The sequence below is a fragment of the Felis catus genome, chromosome E1, assembly GCF_018350175.1.
Source record: "Felis catus isolate Fca126 chromosome E1, F.catus_Fca126_mat1.0, whole genome shotgun sequence".
Classification (NCBI taxonomy): Eukaryota; Metazoa; Chordata; class Mammalia; order Carnivora; family Felidae; genus Felis; species Felis catus.
In genome coordinates, this window is record NC_058381.1 from 11,279,501 (window position 1) to 11,301,506 (window position 22,006).

Sequence of the window (22,006 nt, forward strand, 5' to 3'; positions counted from 1 at the left end):
TAGGAGAGAGGGCAGCAGGCAGAGGGCAAAACCACCTGCAGCCCTCAGCCCTACTGTCTCCTGTGGGGCCCTCCCTGGTAGGCAATGAACGCTGGCCTCCCCAGCCCAGGTTCAGAGTTAAGGAGAAAATAAAGGGATTAAGGAAGCACCAAGTCCTCTCTTATGACAGTATCAGACAACTGTTTCAAAATATATTAGATTTGGTTTTTATTGTAGAGCACACATATCAGGGCAAAGTGCTGCACACACAACTACAAATCATTTTTGGGAAAAAAGCTGTAAAAAAAATAAAACTGCAACTGCTTTAGTTATGCAGTCCCGACTTGAATCCACGCTGGCAAAGGAGTTCTGGCCCCTGAGAAGGGCTTCTCGATGGTGGCTGCCCCAGATTTCTGCAGCCTCAGGCCTGGGCCTCTGTAAGACAGGGCACAGGGCCCCTGGGGTGGTGGCAACCTGGGTACTGGGAGGGCCTCTGCTCTCAGCAGGCCTGGGGCTTGGCCCTGGCTGGCAAGGAGACATTCCTAATGAATCTACATCATCAGAACCTTGCAGCCTTTGAGGATCTGAGTAGGTAGAAACTGCCAAAGACTTTATTTTTTCCTTTTATTATTTCTTAAAAGCCCCTTCCCAGCTCCCACGCCCCTGAGGCAGAGGAGGCACCAACCCAGTCTGCAGTCCTGAGCTCTGGCCTTGGATGCATGCTACAGGCAGACGGGGGGGGGTGAGGGGGGGGTGGGCGCCTTCCTATGGAGATGACACGGAGAGAAGGCCCAAGCTGGCCAATGTAGGAGAATGGAAAGGGTTAGGAAAAAGCCAGGAGACCAAAGGAAAAAATAAAAACTCAAAAACAAAAGAAAACAAAAACCCTACCACACACCACAACAATTTTCCATACCCCAAATGCTAGACTTGGAAGGACACCAGTCCCTCTAGCTAGAAACAATTCCTAAAACTGCCCCGACATGGGAAGTCTAACTGTTCCGTACAATCACACGCATATGCTTGAAAGGAGCAACCCACCAAAGAGGCGTGCCCTCAGCAAGAAAGGTCAGGACCACTGTAGCCAGCCCCTCGGCAGCCCAGGGACCTGTGGGCAGAGCAGGCCAATGGGCGTGGAGGAAGCCCGGGGTCTCAGCCAATAACTTTGGGGTGGCACATGACTGCTGAAACCTCCACCCAGTCATTCTGAACAACTCTGCCGCAGGAGGAAGAGGGGGTTCGCGTGAGCTTCCAGGGCCTGGAGAGCGGGTGAGAGGTGGGAGGACAGCAGGCCTCCCGCAGAACCAGCAAGGAGCACGAGACCTCAACCCAGCACGCAGACATCAGTGGGAGGAGAAGGGGCAGAAGACTGAATTTCATTTACAACACTGAGAAGATTTACATTTAAAGCAAAACAAGAATTTTCTTAACCAAAACATTTTGTTGTTTTTAAATAAACCCAGCCTGACACAGCCCCACTTGAGGACAGCTGCCCCTCACACCTCTACTGGCCACTCCGGCGTGAGCTTCTGTCCTCTACAGATGCCAACAGCCTTTCCATTTTGGAGGAAAACCAAGAACATGAGAATCAGGTCCCAACCAATTCTGTTCTTCAGCCTTAACAGGCAGCAAACCCAAGGAAAAAAATGTAAGGATCAAAAAACAAAAAATGAAAAATAAAAACAAAAACCAAAAAACCGAAACGAAACAAAAGGAGAGGGCAGCTACGTGAGGATCAACCAGAGTTCCCAGGAGGGCGCGGCAGGCTTCAGTGCCTCCGCATCTTCACCTTTCGGGCGGGGCTGCCTGCTGCCTCCGAGCAGTCCTCCCCAGACTCATAGGACTTGCGCCAGTAGTTCTCAGAGCTGAAGCTACTCCTCCGACGGTGTGTGGGCAGCAGCACCGAGCGCCGGTTCTCTTCCTTGTCCATTTCCAGGATCCGAGGCCTGCGAGGAAAGGGGTGGATGCAAGCGTTACCTCACACCCACCTCTGTGTCTGGGTGGAGCCCTCACCATCTGTGGGACGGCTCACCCAGCTGGGTGGTTCTGTGTGAGGGGCAGTACTGGCAGAAGTACTGGCAGAAGTACTGGCACTGTCTCTGTGCCCAAGAAGTGCAGTGGCCACACCCAGTCTTTGAAACACCTTTCAATCACCCCGTGGGGCCTGACTCTGTCCAGTACCCTAGGACACCACCATGGCTGAGACGCCAGACGCCAGAGAGGTGGTGGCCTTCCCTACCGCAGCCTCTTAGACCCTGCACAGTCCTGCCATCACCTCCACTTCTCAGTCCCCGTTTGCATCACCACGTAGCTCCTGCCCACCCCTACTCTGCTCACCGACTCCACTAGGCCCTGAAACCAACAAGCTCCTTCTGCCTCACCGTTTCAGCCCAGTACTTCTGGTCTAGACCGGCCTTTGCACACGGCTTTCTCATTCTTCTCATCTCAAACACTTCCCCAGAAACCTTCCTGAATCGTTCTGAAATAGGTCCCTGTCCCTGGTCTACTATCTTTCAAGTCCCAAGCTTTCCTTCTAACATTTAAATACAACCACAAAAGCATTTGGGCAGACTGAATAAGGGAAGTCATGGGAAGGCCACGAAGCGTTCCCACTTCTCAGAATCTCGGCCCAATCCCTTCTCTCTGTGGGGTACACGTAGTTGGTCACAGGTTAGGTGGGAATACCACCAATGCCACTGTCCTAGAGGAGGCAGGCATAAATCTCAGAAAGGTGAACAATGCCAGACTCCTAAGCAGCTGACCCAGGCTTCCCCACCCATCTCACTCTGCAGCCAGGCCAGGGGGCTGCTTTGCTGGCCTTTGTGGAAGGTTTTAGGCTGAGTACCTGTGGGCAGCATCGGGGTCTGCCTTGCGATGGGACCGCTTAGGCTTCAGAGCAAGGTCTCTGTTATTTCCTGATAGACGATCTGAAGCATAGCTGGGTGGTAACACGGAGCTGCTCAGGGACTTTGTTTCCAACCGGGGTGCGTCTAGTCTTGTCCTGCAAAGGAAACACGCATGTGGTTATCAGTGGGACTCTGGGGAGGGTATGGGCCCCATCAAACCAATTCTCTCTTTGGCCAGAGGGGGGGGGTGGGCAGCAGTCTCTACTCTGTGCCTCTGTCTCCTCGTGGTTCAACTAGGTCTGGCTGACTTGCAAAGACCCTCCATCTTAAGTTCGGGCTTAGGAACAGGACAGGAACACTTTTATGTGGAAACCTCTAATGATAGGGATCCGCTGCCCCAGGGGAAAGATCCAGGGCTCTCTCTCAGATGGACAAGGCAGCCCCGCTCACCCTACTCAGGCCCAGAGGGTTCTCTAAGGGCATCTACTCCACCTGCCAGAGTACTGAGGACCCTAAAATACTCTAGCAGATGTCTTCATCCTTCCCGGAGATACCAAGACAGGAAGGAAAGTTCCCCTGGTCTGAGCCTATGGAAGGAAAAAGAGACTCTCCTACACTCTCACACAGGAACACTAAGACTGTGGCAGAGCCAAGAGAGCCCAGGCCCAACTTAACATTCACACACTTGGCTCTGGTCCTACCACAGCCACCTGGCAGCTTTTGCTGGTTACAGGATGCTGACCAATCCAAGGCCAGGGGGCTTTTGAAGGCAAAGTCCCCAGCTAGCACAGAGTGTGAGTTTCAAGAAACACACTATCTAATACAAGGAGAACATGCACGTATGGATGGGGAAGACAGTGATGGGGGAGAGAGATGAGGAAGAGAGATATGGGGAAGAAGGAGATGGAGAAGGTGGGCAGGGAGGTAGTCCAGGGCAGTGATCTGAGTCCTTTACGAAGCCACGCTAGGAGGAAGCTAGCCTGGGAAACTTCAAAGAAGCCCTGAGGCTTCTTGGGTGATACAGAGAAGGCTGGCAAGTCAGGCTGGTGGCAGCAAGGGACAGGAGGAAGCCTGGGGTAGGGAGTGATGGGGACACATGTGGTAGAAGGCCTTGAGGCACCATTCCCAGAGGCAGCTGTGCACAACGTAGTCACCTGGTTCTGAGGAACGTGCTGTGGTCAGGGCAGAGCATCCTCACAATAACACTGCAGGCAAGACAGCAGGAGGGAAATCCAAGAGCTGCCCTGGCCTAAGCCACATGGTGTTCTTGGTAACAATTGTACCCAAACCCCACAGGTCCCCCTACCTACTCCCACTGGCTGGCCTGCTGTAAATAGATGAGGAAAACTAGGTCGGAAAGGTGATGAGTCACAGGTCCTGGAAATCATGGGGAAAAGGTTTAAGCCCAGGTGGGACGCCAAGCCTGACAAGCCGGAACCATAGGGCTTTGACCCTAGGCAGGGGCCTTTCTCTTGAGGCCAGCAGGGGGCGCCTTCTAGCTGGGAACCAATGTTCTAACACCCTTAGGCCCAAAGTGGTAGGCAGGCAGGACTACTTTCCCTGCCCCTTTGCTTTGGCCTCATGGACCGGGAAGCCAGAGTGGTCCATCTGTACTGACAGGCTCACCAGTCTCAGCCTCCACTCTGGGCACTCTAGGCTCAGGGAAGCAGGACCTACCTAGAAACAAAAGGAAGAAGATGCAGCACTAATGGTGCCTCTTAGAATCCAGGCTAGTAGTCACCCCTTTCTGGGCCTACTTCTCCATCTAAGCAAAAGAGGGAGAAATGCGGCTGGCCCTAGGAACTCTTTCAGTTCTTAAGGCTCTAGAAACCAAGTGGCCTCCTCCAAGGCTAAGATTCTTGAGAGGAGTACCAGGAAGAGGTGGTGCTAGGCAACACCCAGACATGAGGGTGGGAATTAAAATCACCAGAGTCCCCAAGGACCTCTTCTTTACCAGGTCAGGCCTCCCCCCACCTTCCCCTACCCCCCACCTCAACCCTCCCCACTGAGAGGTCCAGGTGGCAGAGATCAGACCAAATGAGACACTGGCCATTAAACTTGGCTTAGAGTATTCTAAGCATGTGAAGCTTTATGGAGTAAAGTCCCCCTCTGGCCCTATGGAGCTACTTCGAACACTAAGACCCCTCAGGTACCAGGAGCACATGCTCAGGACAGGAAAACCCCTGCAGGATGAAAAAGCCCCAACAAAGCTCTGGTGGGCAAGGTTTAGCACCCTGCAGTTGTTTCCTCAGGTAAGTGAGGGATGGCAAGGAAACCAAGAGCAGGGCCACCAAACACAGCCTGGCCTGCACACCTCTGAGGTTGGAAAACACGAGCACATCCTGCCACGCAGGCACAGCTGGCACACACCGGTCCCTGGAGGGGCCTCCACCCTTCCTGAGCTGCCTTCTTGGGCGGCCTGTCTGCGCAGCCAGGGACAGTGGTGGTGGCCTCTCACCATCGCTGCAGGACCACTGGAGAGGCTAGGGAGACAGGTGGGACCAGATGAGACTAGAAAGGCCAAGGACATGGACCGGCTCTGCTTCTAACTGCCTGAAGGAGGGGAAGAGAGTTGTTCCTTGTACATGATAGTTCCGCTGCCGTCAGGAGGCACCCTCGAAGAAGGGTTAGTAAGAGGTGACCCTACCAAAAACCTTGCCTCCTGGACCCACCTGGGGACATAAAAGTGTCTGGGGCCCTAAAGTGCTCCTGACACATCCCCTGGGGCTGTTACAAGTACATTTCAGAACAGCTGGAGAAGTTCTTGCCCTCCCTCCACTCCCAAAGAGCTACAATCCTGCAGGAAGCCAGGACAGAATAAGATCCCAAATGCAGAGCCCACTGGTAGCTTCATTTCTGAGCACATCCCTCTTAAAAGGCAGCTAACTTCCAAGAAGCACCCTAGGTCCCTCAGGATTCAGCAAACAGATCCATAAACTTGAAGGCAGGAAGCCCAATTCTAGCAGTAAGGGCTAGGCCTGGGCCTCCTCAGGTGGCAAGAGGAATGGAGACTTGCCTTGTAGATCTGAGTCGATATCCAGGGGTTACAGTTACAGCAAGGTACCCCAGGTAAGTGAGGTCACCCACGTGTCGGGACAGCCCTCAGGACAAAACAGGGATTGAGTCCAGGTACAGATAAAGCCAAAACAAAGGGAGGATGACAGCATTAGTGTTAACACATTAACACGTGACCTAAAGGGAAGGAGGGAGTTGACTGTCCCAGGAGCTCCCCTCCTATTCCTTTATCAATCACTGAATGAATACTCCAGAGAAGCCACTGAGGAGGATTATTTCCACTGTGGGGATGGGGAAGCAATGCTAAATCAGAGACCAAATCACTGGCCTAAGTCACACAGCTACCATCCCATTATGGCCTCTGAAGCCCAGGTGGGCTCTCTGTACTACGGCAGAGAGCAGAGAGCTGGCCAGGCTGACCACCATTTCTGGGAGAACAGCAACCAGTCTGCACCTCAGGCCTGGATGCCAACCATCCCACAACTTCTGGCTCCACCCTCATGCCAAGCACCCCTGTGCTTTGTACAAAGTGGGACTTTCCCATGGGAGTGAAGAGGCAGGCAGCAGGCCTGAGTGCCCCCTTGTCTACTAAGTGATCGGGGGCCTCTAGGTCTAAGCTCTAGCACCTCTGAGAATCAGATTCCCACACAACCCCAACCTGTACCATTGTCTCTCTGGCAACAGTACCCACCCCCCATCTTCCACCAACCTCCCTCCAACATCACACTTCACTCCCCACAAAGTAGCTCTGAGACAGGTGTAGAAGCCTGCTATGGTCAGGAGGGCCTAAAAGGCACAGGAGGCGTATATCCTGAAGAAAGGGGCTCCATACCCAGGCCTGCAAGATAACCAGGTCCCAAAGACCTCTCCAAATCATTCAGTCTAATGACCAACATGTCACACCACATACTTGCAACCCAGAGCTCCAGGAGCCAGGGACCCCCAGGTGACAGACAGACAAAGGGGCCAGCATCATGGGTGATTAGGAATCCCCTTGTTCAAGCCTAGTAAGCCTTGATATCATCCTCTAGGACACCAGACAACCAGACAACAAGCTTGCTTTCCCAGCCTGGGCCAGTGAATGACATATTTCCAGGTTTCCCTCTCCTCCCACTCTCTGGGCCTCTGTTCACACCTTACTTCGAATAAACAGTCTTCTTCATCTCCTACCCTTGCTTCATCAAAATCAGAGGGGAAGTATGGTGAGAAAGGGGCTAGAAGAAGCAGACACAGCATTCTTGAATTTAACCATCCCTAGCACCACTGCTGCCCCAATTTACAGGTGAGAACACAGAACTCAGATAACCAACCTATATTCAGTGAGGAAGGGGTAGAGCCAGGCCAGGAGCCTAAGCCAGTTTCATGCCCAGGTGGTCTTAGCGCCCCCTCCCCCCCTCCCCACTGTTCCTTGTGCAGGATATACACACATAGACACACACACACTCACTGGACCAGGAAACAAAAGTGGGTTAACCCTTGGACCAGGGGACATGAATCATGGAGATAGAAGCCACAGCTTGGGTCTTGGTGGGGGCAATGTCCCAGGCCTAGTCAGGGAAACCTAGAGCTAGCCACCCCTCCCCATGCCCAGAGGGACAAAGCCCAGAACGAACCCTCCATTCTCACCCTCCACTCACACACACAGAATCTCACATTTGGACCACTCTGTTTTCCCGGACAGTCTCTCCCTGACCCCTGGACCCCTTGGCCTGAATGACCAAATAAACCGTTTAGCTCACTCAACCTCCTACAAACAGTCTCTCTCATGCAAACCCCACACTCCACTGCTTACTGGCACACACCAGCCTTGGTTAACATTTGGCAAATAAACCTCTAGATGTTCTTCCCAGCTTCAACCCACTCTAAGCCGAGCTCACTTGACCAAAAGCAAAGAAGTGGGTTATTTACAGTCTTGAGCCACTTTATCTGATTGACTGGAGAACCATGCAGGAATACAAGTCTTGTAGGCAGATTTGGGACAGCTGTGGGTACCTTCTGTAGACCAAGGGACTGGATGCCCTGGCCACCAAATGGAAAGCCCTGAAGGCCCACAAGCCATCTCCTGATGATCAAGAGTTGATCTAAGAATTCCTTCCCACACTACCCCTCAACTACAGAGAGCCTCTATACTTCCTGCCTTCTAGCCATTTTTGCCTGCCCAGCAATTTCTAGCTTAGGAGCCAGATCTACCAATCCTGTCCCAACCCACCCCCGCATCCCACTAAGCTGGATTTAATTTTTTAATTAAAAAAAAAAATTTTTTTTTTTTTTTTTTTTTTTTTTTTTTTGCTGGGTCCCAGCAGACCTACTTTGTGCTTTTAAGACAATGCTTACTTTGCTTGTGGTGTAATGGCATGCAAAATGCCAGCCTATTATATATCAGCAGACCCAAGTACAAGGCCTTACTCAGCCATTTATGGTTGTGACCCCAACAGACTATAACACTAAGCTGCAGCCCATGGATTCCACTCATGTGGAAGCTCTCAGGTGGTCACTCCCAGCCTCCCAGTCCTCCCCGTGAGAAACGATAGTACCACTCACATAAAGACTTGGCACCAATCCCATTCAAAGGTGCTGCATTTTGTTGAGCCAAAAAGCACCTGGTGGCCAACCACCCATTTCCCACCATGAGGCCTTTAAAAGGACTGTCCCAGCTCTGACTCACCTGAGCTGGTGACAGAGCCCCCCACCAGGCTCTCCCACAACAGCCTGTGCAATTGTTATCCAAACTGAAGAGAAGGCAGGACTGGCTCCATCCCCCGTGCTTCCGAGAAGCAGGGCCAGGATGCTCCCCTTTTCATCTTGTCACCTACTTGTCCTTTTCCAAGACAAGCCTATACAGCTACTCTGGAGCTGCTCCTCATTCACCTGAATTGTCCTCCTCTGGTACTTCCTCTGGGCCAGGCCTCAATGCTGGGCCCGGATGACAGGGATCTCCCACCCCCACAGAATGCAGATTTTGGAAAATCACAACAGCAAGCATATGGGCTATAACAGTCTACAGCGGCGGGGAGGTGCACTGAGAGAGCTGCAGGTATGTGTATGAGGCTTCCTGCATGTCAAAACAGTTAATACCTGAGCCTCGAAAGATGGCTAGGTTAACCAACTTTTAGCATATGCACATGGGTCATTTGCAGGGTAGGAGGAGGACGATAGATGAACATGTTAGATGGGATCAAACTGCTGCAAGAGCCCAGGATGCAAGTCCGTGGGCCATACTAAGAACTGCAAGTACGTTAATATAAGTGAAAACTCCAAGAAATTAGGCTGGGTGGATAGGCAAAGCCCAACAAGGATTTTACCCTGGGACTCTCATCTGGTCACCTGAGTTGGCTCCCTAAAGTTGGGCACTACTCTAGCTCAGCTGCCCTGGGGGAGCTGGGGGCTACCCTCCCACTCCTCTCCAGCCCCCTCATACCAAAGCTCTGTGCTTCTGCTCTCTAGCCCAGTCTATGGCGGACTCCTGGGCCCATTCAAGTCAAAAGGTCAAAGAGTACCAGTCACCCACAACAGTCATTCTCCAAGGTCAGACCACTGCCAGGGGCCCCACTGGCCAAAGAGCTTCCAGGAGGACCTGTTAACTCCGTAGGCTCCCTAGCTCCCCTGAGACACATCTGACTCAGCCAACCTGGGATGGCAGCCTGGTAAGTCAAGCATGGAAGCCATCATTCAAAAGGAAAGAAACAGCTGGAAGAATGACCTCCAGCTATGGCTACTTCCATGTGTACCTCTGGTGAAGATTTCCTGGGGATAAGCTACTATGAGGCTTGGAAGAGCACCTGGCAAGTTGCTGCTCTGGTGTTACATCACTCTGGGAGTTCCTCTCCAAGTACCTGGCCTAGGTGGATCACTTGTCCCAGCCTAAGAAGAAATGAATGCATAGAAGAGGCCAGAAGGGAGCTACACTCTGGGCTCCATCACTTCTATGTTCTGGGTTTTGGCCTATGCTGGGAACCACAGGAAAAGAAAGCAAAAAGGCAGATAAAAACCCTTTTTCTAATGAATTCCCGGAATATTCTTAGGCTAGAGGGGAGATGCTGCCAGCTCCCAAACAGACCCATGTCTGGAGCTGTCACATGTGCCTGGTGCTCTGCAGGCACCATAGGCTTGTCAGTTTTGACTTGACAAAATGGCAGAGCCATGCCAAAGAGACTTCATCACCACATTATTCTGGAGTTCTGAACCCAAAGGGCCAAGATGCTCAAGTTATAGACTGAAGTTAAAAAGATGGCTCAGTCTGTTAAGCATTCAACTTCAGTTCAGGGGAGATCCACAGTTCAGAGGTTCGAGTCCCGCGTTGGGCTCTGCGTAAAAAGCTCGGGGCCTGGGGCCTGCTTCGGATTCTGTCTCCCTCTCTCTCTGCCCCTCCCCCACTTGCATGCTCTGTCTCTCAAAAATAAAAATAAAACAAAACAAAAAGATGGCAAGCCAGAAAGTAAAGACATAGTTCAAAACAAAATAAAACAAAACAAAATGTGGGGCACCTGGGGGGCACAGTTGGTTAAACATCCAACTCTATCTCAGCTCAGGTCATGAGTTCATGAGTTCTACCTGTATATCAAGCTCTGTACTGATGGAGTGGAGTCTACTTGGGATTCTGTCTCTCCTTCTCTCTGCCCCTTCCGTGCTTGTGCGTGTGCACTCTCAAAATAAATAAACTAAAAAAAAAAAAAAAAAAAGGAACACAACTCCTAAAGCCCCAAGCTGGAGTAATTTGAGCATAAAGCAAATACCCGTAAATCTATATGGGTATAAGTAAACGAATAAAGAAAAAGAAATATACAAATAAGAGAGAAGAAACAAAATCTTCCTGCAGAAGAATTCCAAATAACTTGTGTAGCGATTCCCCCCCAAGGGAGGTGGAGCTAACTCCTCACTCCTTATTCATGGGCTGCAGGTGGTGACTTCCCTCCTGAGACAGGGGAAATACTGACTTTAGAGTGCAGAGAACCGGCGAACACAGCCTCAGCCAGATGTGCGAGGTCAACATCAACAGCGATTAAGTCCTATGCCCTCGATAGAACATGAAGAGAACGGGGCTTTACCTCTGTAGATTCTCTCCCCCAAAACCCTAACCCCAATCTAACCATGAAAAAATGGTTAAATTCTAATTGAGAGATATTCTACAAAATACCTGGCTAGTCTGTTATCACGAATAAGTTTAAGAAACAGTCATAGCCAAGAAGAGCGTAAGGTGACATGACAACTAAACGTAACGTGGCACCCTGGAACAGAAAAGTTATACTACGAAAAAACTAAGGAAATCTGAATAAAGTAGGATTTTATTAAAGTATCAATACTGCTTTTTTGACTGCAATGAACATATCGTACTAATGTAAGATGGTAACGACAGAAACAGTAGTATGAGGAGACTCGCAAAGAGACTCTACTACGTTTACAATTTTCTGTAAATCTAAAGCTATTCTAAAAAATTGTACTTAAAAAAAAGACAGTAAGCTATAAGACATCGTGTTCCAGCCGGGGGGGGGGGGGGGGGGTGTCCAAGCACTGGTTCTGCTTTCCTCACTGATGTCTGTACAACCCTGGACAATCATCTAGCCTCTCAGGACCCCGCTTTAAAGACAGACTTGTCTTGACCCAGCATCTGCTTAGCTCAGTCCATTCACATACCTCACGAGCAGAGAAAAAGAAGCACTGAAGAGGCCAGGTCAGTACATCCCTGACTCCCTGGCCAGAGAGGAGGGACAGTCACAAGCTATGTGAAGGCTGAACACTACAGCCTAATGCCCCACCTTTGTTTTCTCTTCTCACTCCCTGCTCCTCCTAGAAGTGAAAACCCAGGCATTTTTAAATCAGGCTGCTAAGGCGCAGTCTAAAAATAACCAGCAAGAGCACATGTGACAAATCAGAACCAAGGAGATGGGGAAAAAAGAGGCGGAGGGAAGGTCTGGAAGAGGGGTCCCCAAATAAGACTATGCCTATAAACACTGGGAGCATGTGCTTTTGCTCAATCCCCGACTCCCAAGTTAAGCAGCCACAGAGCTTAATTTTCCAATGAAAAAAACCAAAACAGCTTTTTCCTCACAGAATTAAAAAAGTATGAAACCTTATAGCCTTTTCCTCTCCCAGGCTTCATGCTGCCATGCTACTGATAAAGAGGAGCCAAGTTCTAAGGGAAACCAGACCTACATCTCCAGACAGGCCTGCAGGTGCCAGACAACGGGACACTTACTTCCTGAGGATGATGACCGCTCTGCGCTCCTTGATGTCCTGAGGCCGTATGCAGTGAGTGATTTCATCAGCAGCATATCCACTGAAAATAAACACAGAGCATATGAGCTTGGAAAGTGAACAGACAACCAAAGTTCCTACAGGGTAAAGAGACAGAAATATGGTCCAGATCTTAATAGACACCTCTACCCTATTATTTTGAGAGGTTCAAGGATCTACATGGAAAGGGAAATAACCTCATAGGCTCTAGCATGATCCACTCAAGAACAAAACCTGGGATGAGGCAAAGGCAGGCTTTGAGGCAGACACCAAAGCAGGAATCTCCCACACAAGCTAGTAGCCCTTCTTTTAAAGGACTCCCAAGACGGTACACCTTTAGTCACTTTGGAGGCAGCGAGAGTGACTCAGGCCAGACCTTGGTGAAAAGACAAAGTGCATCTCCTCCGCTTCTTCCCTCCCTTCCCCCTACCTTTAGGCATGAAGAGGAAGCCAAGGAAGACACTGACAGCCCTGAGTCACCAAAGAGAACCAAGGCTGCAATGTTCAAAAAGAGAATTTGTGTACTTGAAAACAAGCTTTCAAAAACCTCCATTTGGGGGGATCCAAAAATCTTGAAGACAGCTGTGTTTGGGATATTTTAAGAATTCCCATCACACTCAAATATCTATTTATTTTCACCAAGTTACACAATTTTTAAAACTGCTTAGACCAATGAATGTGGGTAGATGACTGTCCTCTTCACAGCTAACATCTTTCCGATTTGAAACCCTGGAAGCAAACTCAGCATCCTGAGCCTCCTCACATGCCCTCACCCAGAGGCACTCCCACCCCAAGTTCGTCTGCCGAGCTGAGGCAGCTCTACACAGCCAGACACATGCTCAGGCACAGGCCTAGTGGGAGGTGAACACATTCTTAGCCTGCTCTTGCTCAGCATCCCCCTGGGCCCCCCAGACCACAAATTTTCCTTTCCATGGTTGTAACCAGCTCTCTTAAGGGCAGCTATAAAGACACCTGTATAGCTGTCAGAAAGACTGCAGGCCAGGAAAGAACTCCTCAAAATGGCCAGACTGCCGCAATGTGGGCAAGAACTAGAAGACAAAAAAAAAAAAAAAAAAAGAAGAAGAAGAAGAGGGAAATCCCTCTGATTTGAGGCCATGCTGGGAAGAGACACAGAATCTTTATCTTAAATATTTCCCCTCCAAGCTCCTCCTAGGCCAGAGGTTTCGAGGGTTTTTTTTTTTTGTGAACACCAGTCCTAGGAGAGACTATGGACAAACATCCACAGTCAAATCAGTTTGAAAAATATTGAAGAGTTTAGTATGTTAAAGAATCTGAGAATTACTACAGCAAAAGAATCTGCTGACTTTGTTTAACTGAGCACTGACCAAGAACCTTCTCTCAAATAACACCTATTAATATCTGTAGGCCTACAGAAATGCCACAGGGAGGAGCTGAAGAGACCCAAATTAAAACCTGAGTTTTGTCACCTTCTAGGCTTTGTGACCTTAGTGAAGTCACTTGCTGGGCCTAAATCTGTTTCTTCATCTGTAATAAGGACAGCAGGTTTCGGGTGTTCACTTTGTTATGCTTTAATACTTAAGTATTCTTTTATGACTACTAATAACAACAAGATTTATTTTTTTTTAATTTTTTGAGAGAAAGAGAGTGTGTGCAAGCAAGGAGAGGGGAAGAGGAACAGAAGGAGAGGGAGAATTCCAAGCAGGCTCCAAGTTCAGCACAGAACCCGTTGTCGGGTTCGATCTCATGACTGTGGGATCAGGACCTGAGCCGAAATCAAGAACTGATTGCTTAACCAACTGAGCCACCTAGGTGCCCCAACAATAACAAGATTTTAAAGGGGTGGACAGAATTAGAATTCCCTTCCAGGCAGAATTAGAGTTGTAGGACCACGTGGTTGGCACCCCTGGAAGCTGTAGGGCTGCTGTGAGAATTAAGTTGGATAATGCAGTGTGCCTGGCACTGCACTCCCATTTACCAAGCACGTGACCCAAGACAGAGGGCCCTGGACCACCCTGGGGCAAGCTAGAGACTTGGGCTCAGCACCTGCCAAGGAAATGTGATCTGGGTTCCTTTTGCAGGGATATGCCAGCAGAAGAGGCCTCATGGGTCCCATTCCAGGGCTAGGAGTTCCAGAGCTTGTCCTAGGCTCCTGTCACTCCACATTTGAAGAATGCAACTGTGGGCTGCAAGACTGTTCTGTATAAACACAGGACATCCCCAGAAAGAACTAAGTCCAATTCTCCAAAGGTAATCCAAGGCACATTTTTTTTTTTAAGTTTGTTTATTTACAGAATGAATGAATGAATGAATGAATGAATGAATGAATGAATGAATATGGAGCAGGTTCTGCACTGTCAATGCAGAGCCCAACATGGGGCTTGAACTCCCGGAACTGTGAGATCATGACCTGAGCTGAAATCAAGAGTCGGACACTCAATCAATCGACTGAGTCACCCAGCTGCCCTCAAGGCACATTTCTAAGGCCTGAGCCTACAGTACTGGCCACAGGCAACCTACTGTTAACAAGCATCAGTCCATTTGACGTGGCTATAGGCACCTGGGGTCCTCACCTCCCATCTTCAACGAAGAACCATTTCCCTTAACGCAAAAGGAGCAAAACCAGACGTTTGTCACACCTTAACTGCCCCCAACCTCCCAAAGGGCTCCAGGATGAAGAGTAAGCCATGCCAGAATTCTGCCACTGAGTTCAGGCCTCAGAGGAACTAGTATGGAAAGAGGACTATACAGGCCCCCAGAAATGACCATGGCACTGAACGCACCTGAATGGCTCATTAGCACCGGTCTTCTAGAACTTCCTGGCAGCTGTGACATAGCCCACTGACCCATCCTCAGCACCTCAGGCTCCTCTGGGAGCAGGAGGCTGTAAGTCCTGGCCAAGAGAAGCTCTTCTGGTTAAACTTCAGCAGAAAGTGTCCAACAAAGACCACAGAAGATTATTCACTGCTAAGGAACCTACAAGAGAAACTGTCTGAAAGTCCCAATCTGCCAGCTTGAAACTTAATATGCTCTGGGTCCAGCCCTACCCTTGGCATGAAGAAAAGTTCCAGTGCCTCCTGCTCTTTTGTTTTCACAGGGAAGGGAGAAGAGGAAATACTTCATGCTGGTCAGCCTCCTGCTCCCTCCTGAGCCCTTTCAAGATCTCCCCACCCCACGTAGCAGTGACCACATGCCACAAGCATCAAGAGTGACAGAACCTGGCTCTGCCACCCACCAGCACTATGCCTTACAGGAACTCTTGAGAGTCGCCCCCATCCCCCGCCCCAGGAAGCTTTCCTCAAATCTCCCAGACTGAGTTCCCCCCACACCATCCACCTACACCTCTCTACTATGTTTGGCCTCATGGAAATTGTGTTTTCTCTACAAGACAAAGCGCTGCAAAGGTCTTATTTATCTCTGCACTCAGTTGTCCCTAAATAAAATGTATGTTAAGCTCAACTATTCTCAGTTTCTACATCTAAAAAACAGATCTCACAGGAGATCCTTCCTTAGAAGATTAGATGGAGGTTAAACGAGGAGTCTGAAAAACTCTAAGGGACTGTGCAGGACTGTACACCTCTCTTCTAGGAGACAGTTTTGGAGACTGTTAAGTTTTGGTTGTTAAGGCACATTCCCAAGATGGCCACCAATGCCCATCTACTCTGTGCCCTGCCCAGGACAGAACAGAACCAGAGATGGAGGGACTGGCCAACATCACCAGGACTGCCTAGTGACTGCCTCCCTCTAACTACAGCTACCTGCTCTGGGCAGCCCCCAGAGGTCATGCCACTGATAGGCCTGCAGGACTAAGAAACTTAGGTTTTTGGGGACAGCATGCCAGCCACATGGGCCCAAGGGTGGGATTATGAGCTCACACTCATTCTAACCAGACCCAAACTTCTAAAAAGACATGTGACCTAACTTTATGAGAAGTCCTAGGACTTTCTGATACATAAGGAAGGTTGGCCTGCTTCAGATCCCAATTCTCTACACATCAAGGTATAAATAGACAGTACCTGAGCACAGAAAGCATCTCGTCTCCAGAGACACTTTACCTAAACTTCAAGCATTCAATAATGTAGGAAGAAATTCAATCTTCGGTAACAACTCTATGGCATCAACAGCCCCATTTTGCAGAGGAAAACTAAGGCCCAGAGAGGTTAAGAAACTTACCAAACGTCAAACAGCTAAAGCGGGGACACTGGAACTCTAAATCCAACTCTGATTTCAGTATCTATGCTATACTGATTTTTGGTTTTTTGGTTGGGGGGAGGAAGTAGGTAATGAGGAGTAGAGAGAAAAGCCCATCTGCGTTTTCTGATCACAAGGTCCAATCTGCCCTGAGGGCCGCACTGGCCTCAACAAATGACATTCACATACCCACCATCCCCAAAGAAGAAATCTCCAAAGATGAGCCCATGCCCCCAGACAAGCTAGCACCATACCGCAGCGATGGATGCACACTGATTGCCCAGGCCAGAAAATGGCCAGCTAGCCCTGAAATTTTTATGGCCTATTTACTTTATGCTTGCTCTGAGTTTCATGATTAAGCCCATGGTTCACCTGCTAGCTTCCTTTCCTTTGCTGCCTTCTGCCTTCTTGTTAGGCTTGGCAGAACGAAGGCCAGTCAACCCCCCTGGCCCAGGGGTCCTCCTGGGAATGCACAGCCCTGACTTCATCCTAAGGTTCCTCCCCCTCCTGTGGAATCAGAAGATCGCACACAAGAGATGTGGCCCAGGACCTATCTGCCCTACTTTCCCAACTATTTTAAGCCAGAAAGCTAAATTCTGCTTCCAAACAGCTGAACAACATCAGCCCTTGGCCCAGAATGGACAGGGGTGCCCACTCCACCCGATATCAGTTATTACCTGGAAGTCACAGGCTTTGCTCACCTCTGCATGTGCCATGGTTGGATGGTAACAGTCATTTCCAGGCAGGTGGTTAAGGCCTAGGTCTCTAGGCATGTGACCACCACAACCACAGACCATGCAACAGTGATTAAAAGTAGCAGCAAGCAAGCAATTAGGCTTGAGGAAATTATTCTAATTAATCCAACTGAAATCTGTCTTAATCTGCCCATTCACCCTACAGAGAACAGGAGAAGGAACACAAGAAAAGGTGATATGAAAAAAAGATAAAAAGAGACTTAAGTCCCCAGAAAATAGCACTAAGAGGTGACCCAACTAGGCCCAACGTGGAAAGGTCACAAAACAAGCAAACAAAAAACAACTGGGCTTGGAAAGAAGTTTGAAGCACTTCCAGAAGGGTCTGTGAGGCCTTGCTCTAAATGTCCACATTTGGACACTGCTGAGTCAATGTTTGTCACACGCTAACATCTACACCGACAACTATTAAATATAAAACTGTATCCCTGCCATGTTGCCTTGGACGAGTGCAGACTCCACTGCCACCAACAACCAATGTCTGTGAGGAGAATTACTAGAACCCCTCTCTACCTACAGAGAACCACTATTTTCATCAGTCCCTCCCTTCCAATCTGCAGACTTAGGGCTCATCACTCTGGGCTGGGATACATACCAGAAAGTGACAGAAAGCATCCCCTCTTACCAGTTTGGGGAAGAGACCAAGCAGCATTTAAAGAGAATCACTAACAGACAGGTGTTCACTCACCTGCATACCAAGTAAACTAGAGTGTTAAGTGAGCAGGTGCTGGAAGATTAAAATTAGCAGGGCATCCAGAACCCTGAACCAGAGGCTCTCAACTGGGATGATTTTGCCACCCCGCCCTGGGACATCTGTGGTCATCATGAAGGTGATACTGGTATTTAGTGGACAAAGACCAGGAATGCTGCTAAACATTCTACAACGCACAGGAGAGCCCCCACAAAACAAAGACTCGGCCAGTCCAAAATGCCAACAGTACTGCTACTGAGAAGATCTGACCTAGAGCTTTCCCATGGCATGCCTCACCAGAATCTCTACTTCAGGTCCTGGTTGAATCTGAGGACTAAAACCAAATTCCATCAGCCTCAAGTCAGCATCCACCTGCCCCTCATCTTACCGATGGCCACCCTCTGGTACTGCCACCAAAGATGCCAAGCTCTCCCTGCTTCTTTGCTTGGTTAACTTCTAGTCACCTTAGTGCCTTACTGCCCTCAAGTTCTATCTTTCTGCTTCTGAAAACTTCTAACGCTACAAAATGGCTTAAAAGGTTCTCTGCCCTCCCACCTTCAAAGTACTTCTGCAGCTACCTTCCTGGGCTTCCATTAAGCTGTGCACTCCATGAAGAGAAGAGCCCTGTGATAGGGTCCACCAAATCTCTAGCCCCTTCCCCCAAGAAGGAAGCAAGGAATCATTACATGGTTGTATATGAACGCAAACACCCATTTAAGTGTCTACCCTGTGCCAGGCTCTGTATGAAACACCAAATCACCACATAGGCTTTGGAAGCTGGCATTAGCCCCACTTTACAGATGGGAAAACCAGCTCAGAAAACGCCCACAAGATCCCAAAGCAAATGAGAGCTGAGCTGGATTCAAAGCCTGGGGCAGCACTTTTCAGGACATGACTGAACCTCCCACATTAACTCCACAGCCAAGTCAGAATCCAGGAAGGGACTGGGAAAGCTTTAGGACTTTACTATTCCAAGGAAAAGATGAAGAGAATTTTCCTGATGATGCAATCCTGCTGATCACTAACAGACCTGCATTTTAAGAACTTGAAACTTCTGCTCTTCAATACAAGGGTGTGCATGTGCGGGGAGGGTGGGGGGGAAGGTCTCAGTCACAAACCGCCTCTTATGATCTCCCCATTACACACCCAACCACCGCTAGACCTCCTTGAGGATCCATGACTATGCAGAAAATTAATATCCCCTTAAGAGACTAAATGGCCTTTATGTGAGGTCCTTTTAGCATCAAGAGCCATTCTATGAAGTCAGACACCAAACTGCCCTACATAGCAAGCCACTTGTGAAGGTCTGCTCTGGAAATCCCATCTTAAAAGGCTCTGCTAAGACATCAATCTGGGAGCGCCACTGAGATCTGAGGACAAGCTTGGAAGCTCAAATGACAAAGGGGCACCTGACAGATAAATGGCCCTCTAAGTTTCAGATGCCTAAGGAAGCCAGAGTAGTGTTTCTGCTACCACTGACTTCCCAAACTTTCCCATCAGAAGACCTGGAGTATCGCAAAGCTCCACTGCCACCCCCAGGTAGAGAAGCAGCCTCAGCTGTTCAACTGAAATGAGATAGATGACCTGCCTCACGTTAAGAGGTCTCCAAAGACCTGCTTCTCCCCATGACCAGGGCCTATAGCACTGACTTCAAAGGTTAAGCTGCTCACAAAAATTTGGTGTGTCCTGATCCTGTACTAGAATTCAGTGGTCAACCAAGCTGCTTTGAGCAGCTGCAGTCTCGATCCCCTAAGAGGTTTTGGGGATTACTGAAGTACCATGCTAGATTACTTGTTTTAAGGCTGGAAGGGCTCTGCTTCAAAAAATATTTTCTGCTTCATATAAACAACAAAGGTGTCCCAGCAGGCAATCATTTTGGGGGGCAAGACTACGTAATTCTCAGCAGGATCTGGGGCCCAAAACAGGCCAAGAACCTAAGTTCTGTGTCTGACACAACTATAAGGCCAAAATCCCAGGTAGAGAGATCCACTTTTGTTTCATATGGCCCCGGTAGCAGGTAACACATTCTTACAAAAGGCCAACAGGCTCTTCTGCAGCCGACGGGGGCGGAATTTTCAGTCTGCTTGCTGCACTCTATTTATGCCCCAACCACTAATCTGTTCAACTCTAGAGAAGTCACTCCCCATATTGGAAATAGAGAACGTGTACCAGTTCAACACTTTTGAGAACGTTCCTCTGTATTTTCTGTTAAGGAATCCTTAAACGTTTCCTCTGTTTTAAAAAAACAAAAACAAAAACAACCGAATGGCAGAGTTGGAAAAACTTTTAAATAGAAATTCAACTCATTTTCTTAAAAACAGATTTGAAAACAGAGGCCCAGAAAGGAAAAGTGACTTGCTAAAATTACACATAGAAAGACACTCCTAAAATCCTAGCCTTCTAGAAATATGCCTTTGTATTAATTCTTGATCAAGTGTGCGATCACTCCAAGCCTGCCCTCGGGATACAAAATTCTGATTGGTTCCCTGACCCCTCCCTGCTTTCTTACTAGCGGTTTTAAACGCAGACCCCTTTCTTCCTCACCCTCTTCACCCCAAAAAGCAGAAGAATGGGTCAGACTGTAAAGTGCGGGCCATTTGCTGCTGCCTCCTGGGTGACGGTGGGCAGCTAAGGCAGCAGGATGCAGGGCCGCCCCCTCCTCCCAGGTGGGTTACCTGAGCACAGTCACGCTTCCCCTGCGCACCGGCAGAGAAAGCACAGGTTCCGACACTCGGATAGGCTTGAACTGGAACTTGCAGCCGAAGCAGAGCGCAGAGTCGCTAAAGAAGGACACGGACACGATGGGGCGCTCGAAGATGTGGATGGGGTCCACGTGAGACACAATGCAGCCGCCGGGCTGATAGTCGTTGATGACGGCGCTGTTGACGAAGCCCTCGGGGATGACGCGGTGCTCCACCAGCTTCTGGATCACCAGCTGGTGCACCCACTCGGGGATCTCGTCCACATCGCCCGGCGGGTAGAGGCGCTCCTGGCCGGGCCCGCGCTTCTGCAGCTGGGCGCCGTACGTGTAGCCCTCGCCGAAGAAGTACTTGTTGCGCAGCGGGGCGCGGTCCACCGTGTGCTCGTTGTACAGGCCCTTCTCGGCGCGGGACACCACCTCGTCGATGCGGGCCTCGATCTTGGCGCACTCGTCCTGGCTGAACAGGCGCATCTGGCGAATGCCGCTCTTCACCTTGCGCGCCTCCTCCTCCTTCTGCAGCTGCTGCTCCTCGTAGTCGCTGCGCTCGGGGTCCGAGTCCTCCTGGTATTTGCGCTTGGCCCCGGACACCGGGTAAGGCTCGGCGGCGGCGGCGGCGGCGGCAGCGGCGGCTACGGCGGCGGCGGCGGCGGCCGCTGCCTCCCGGCTGCCCGCCTTATAGTTGTCCCGGGACGTCATGGACTTGAGCTTCTCACGCAGGTCCGTGTAACCGCTGGCGGCCGCCATGGCCCCCGCGACGCTGCTCTAGGGTCCGCCGGGGCGGGAGGGGCGGCCGGGCATGGCTCTCGGAGGACGCGCCCCGACGCCCCCGGAGGAAAGGAGTTCCTCAGCGCCAGGCCCCCATGCGAGGCCGGAGGACCCGGCGGGGGGCGTCAAGGGGCCGGGCGCGGGGTCGGGCCTCAGGGGCGGAGGGTCATGCAGCGGTGGCGGCAACGGGGCTTCCTCCTCCTCCACCTCCTCCACGTCCCAAGGAGCAAGGGCGCCGGCAGCGCCTCATGCCGCGGAGGGCCGCTGCGGAGAACCGACCCGACTCCCAGCCAGACCCTCGGACGCCCGGCCCAGCCCGCACTTTAAAGCGCTCCTCACGACGTCACGGGCCGTCCGCCCGACGTCCGCCAGCGCCGCTCCTCAGCGGGCTTCTCAGCGCGCACGCGCAATGCCGCCGGCCACCGCGGCTCTGCGCGCAGCAAGCATGCGCGCGCGTGTAGGCCGGGTCACCAGGGGTGCCGGGCGCAAGCGCAGATGGGGACCGCTCGGCGTCCGCCGCCCCTCCCCCACTCACTGAGGCGCTCCAAGGGAGCACCCTCAAATAGCAACCTGCCTTCTTGTCGTGCCACCTCCGCGACCGAAGGGCTCCCTCCACAGGGGTGCGCTCACGCTGTCAACGCTGTCGCTGTGCTGCGTCACGGCATTGTCTAAATGCTCGAAAACGCCTCAGCCCTAAACGCGCAACCACCGGGGAACCGCCACAACCTAGGCTGCCCGGTCACCGCCCCCTTTGGCGTTTCCTGTTCTTTCATTGGGTCACGGGCCACGCGCTGGGCGGGCCCAGACGGTAGCTTCCGGAAGTTGGTTCGCGTTCATGCCTGTCAATCAGGCGGTC

At 50.7% G+C, this 22,006-nt stretch overlaps 1 protein-coding gene across 1 annotated transcript; it reads right to left on the bottom strand.

The window, feature by feature from the left end:
* Positions 1–182: 182 nt before the first annotated feature.
* On the bottom strand, positions 183–21,914 carry ALKBH5 (alkB homolog 5, RNA demethylase). The gene is made up of 4 exons (XM_003996341.6): positions 20,360–21,914; positions 12,034–12,114; positions 2,825–2,980; positions 183–1,925 (listed from the first exon to the last, which is right to left on the bottom strand). Exons 1-4 carry the CDS (start codon positions 21,127–21,129, stop codon positions 1,748–1,750), a joined length of 1,185 nt encoding a protein of 394 aa, XP_003996390.1. The 5' UTR covers positions 21,130–21,914; the 3' UTR covers positions 183–1,747.
* Positions 21,915–22,006: the final 92 nt, after the last annotated feature.

Bases quoted from the DNA above. Each gene is read 5' to 3' on its own strand.
- ALKBH5 (XM_003996341.6), bottom strand. From the start codon at position 21,129: ATGGCGGCCGCCAGCGGTTACACGGACCTGCGTGAGAAGCTCAAGTCC. The intron at 12,115-20,359 runs GTAACCCACCTG...GTTTATTTTCAG, and splicing joins GGAAGCGTGACTGTGCTCAG to TGGATATGCTGCTGATGAAA. The intron at 1,926-2,824 runs GTACTCAGCCTA...CTTTCCTCGCAG, and splicing joins GACCCCGATGCTGCCCACAG to GCCTCGGATCCTGGAAATGG.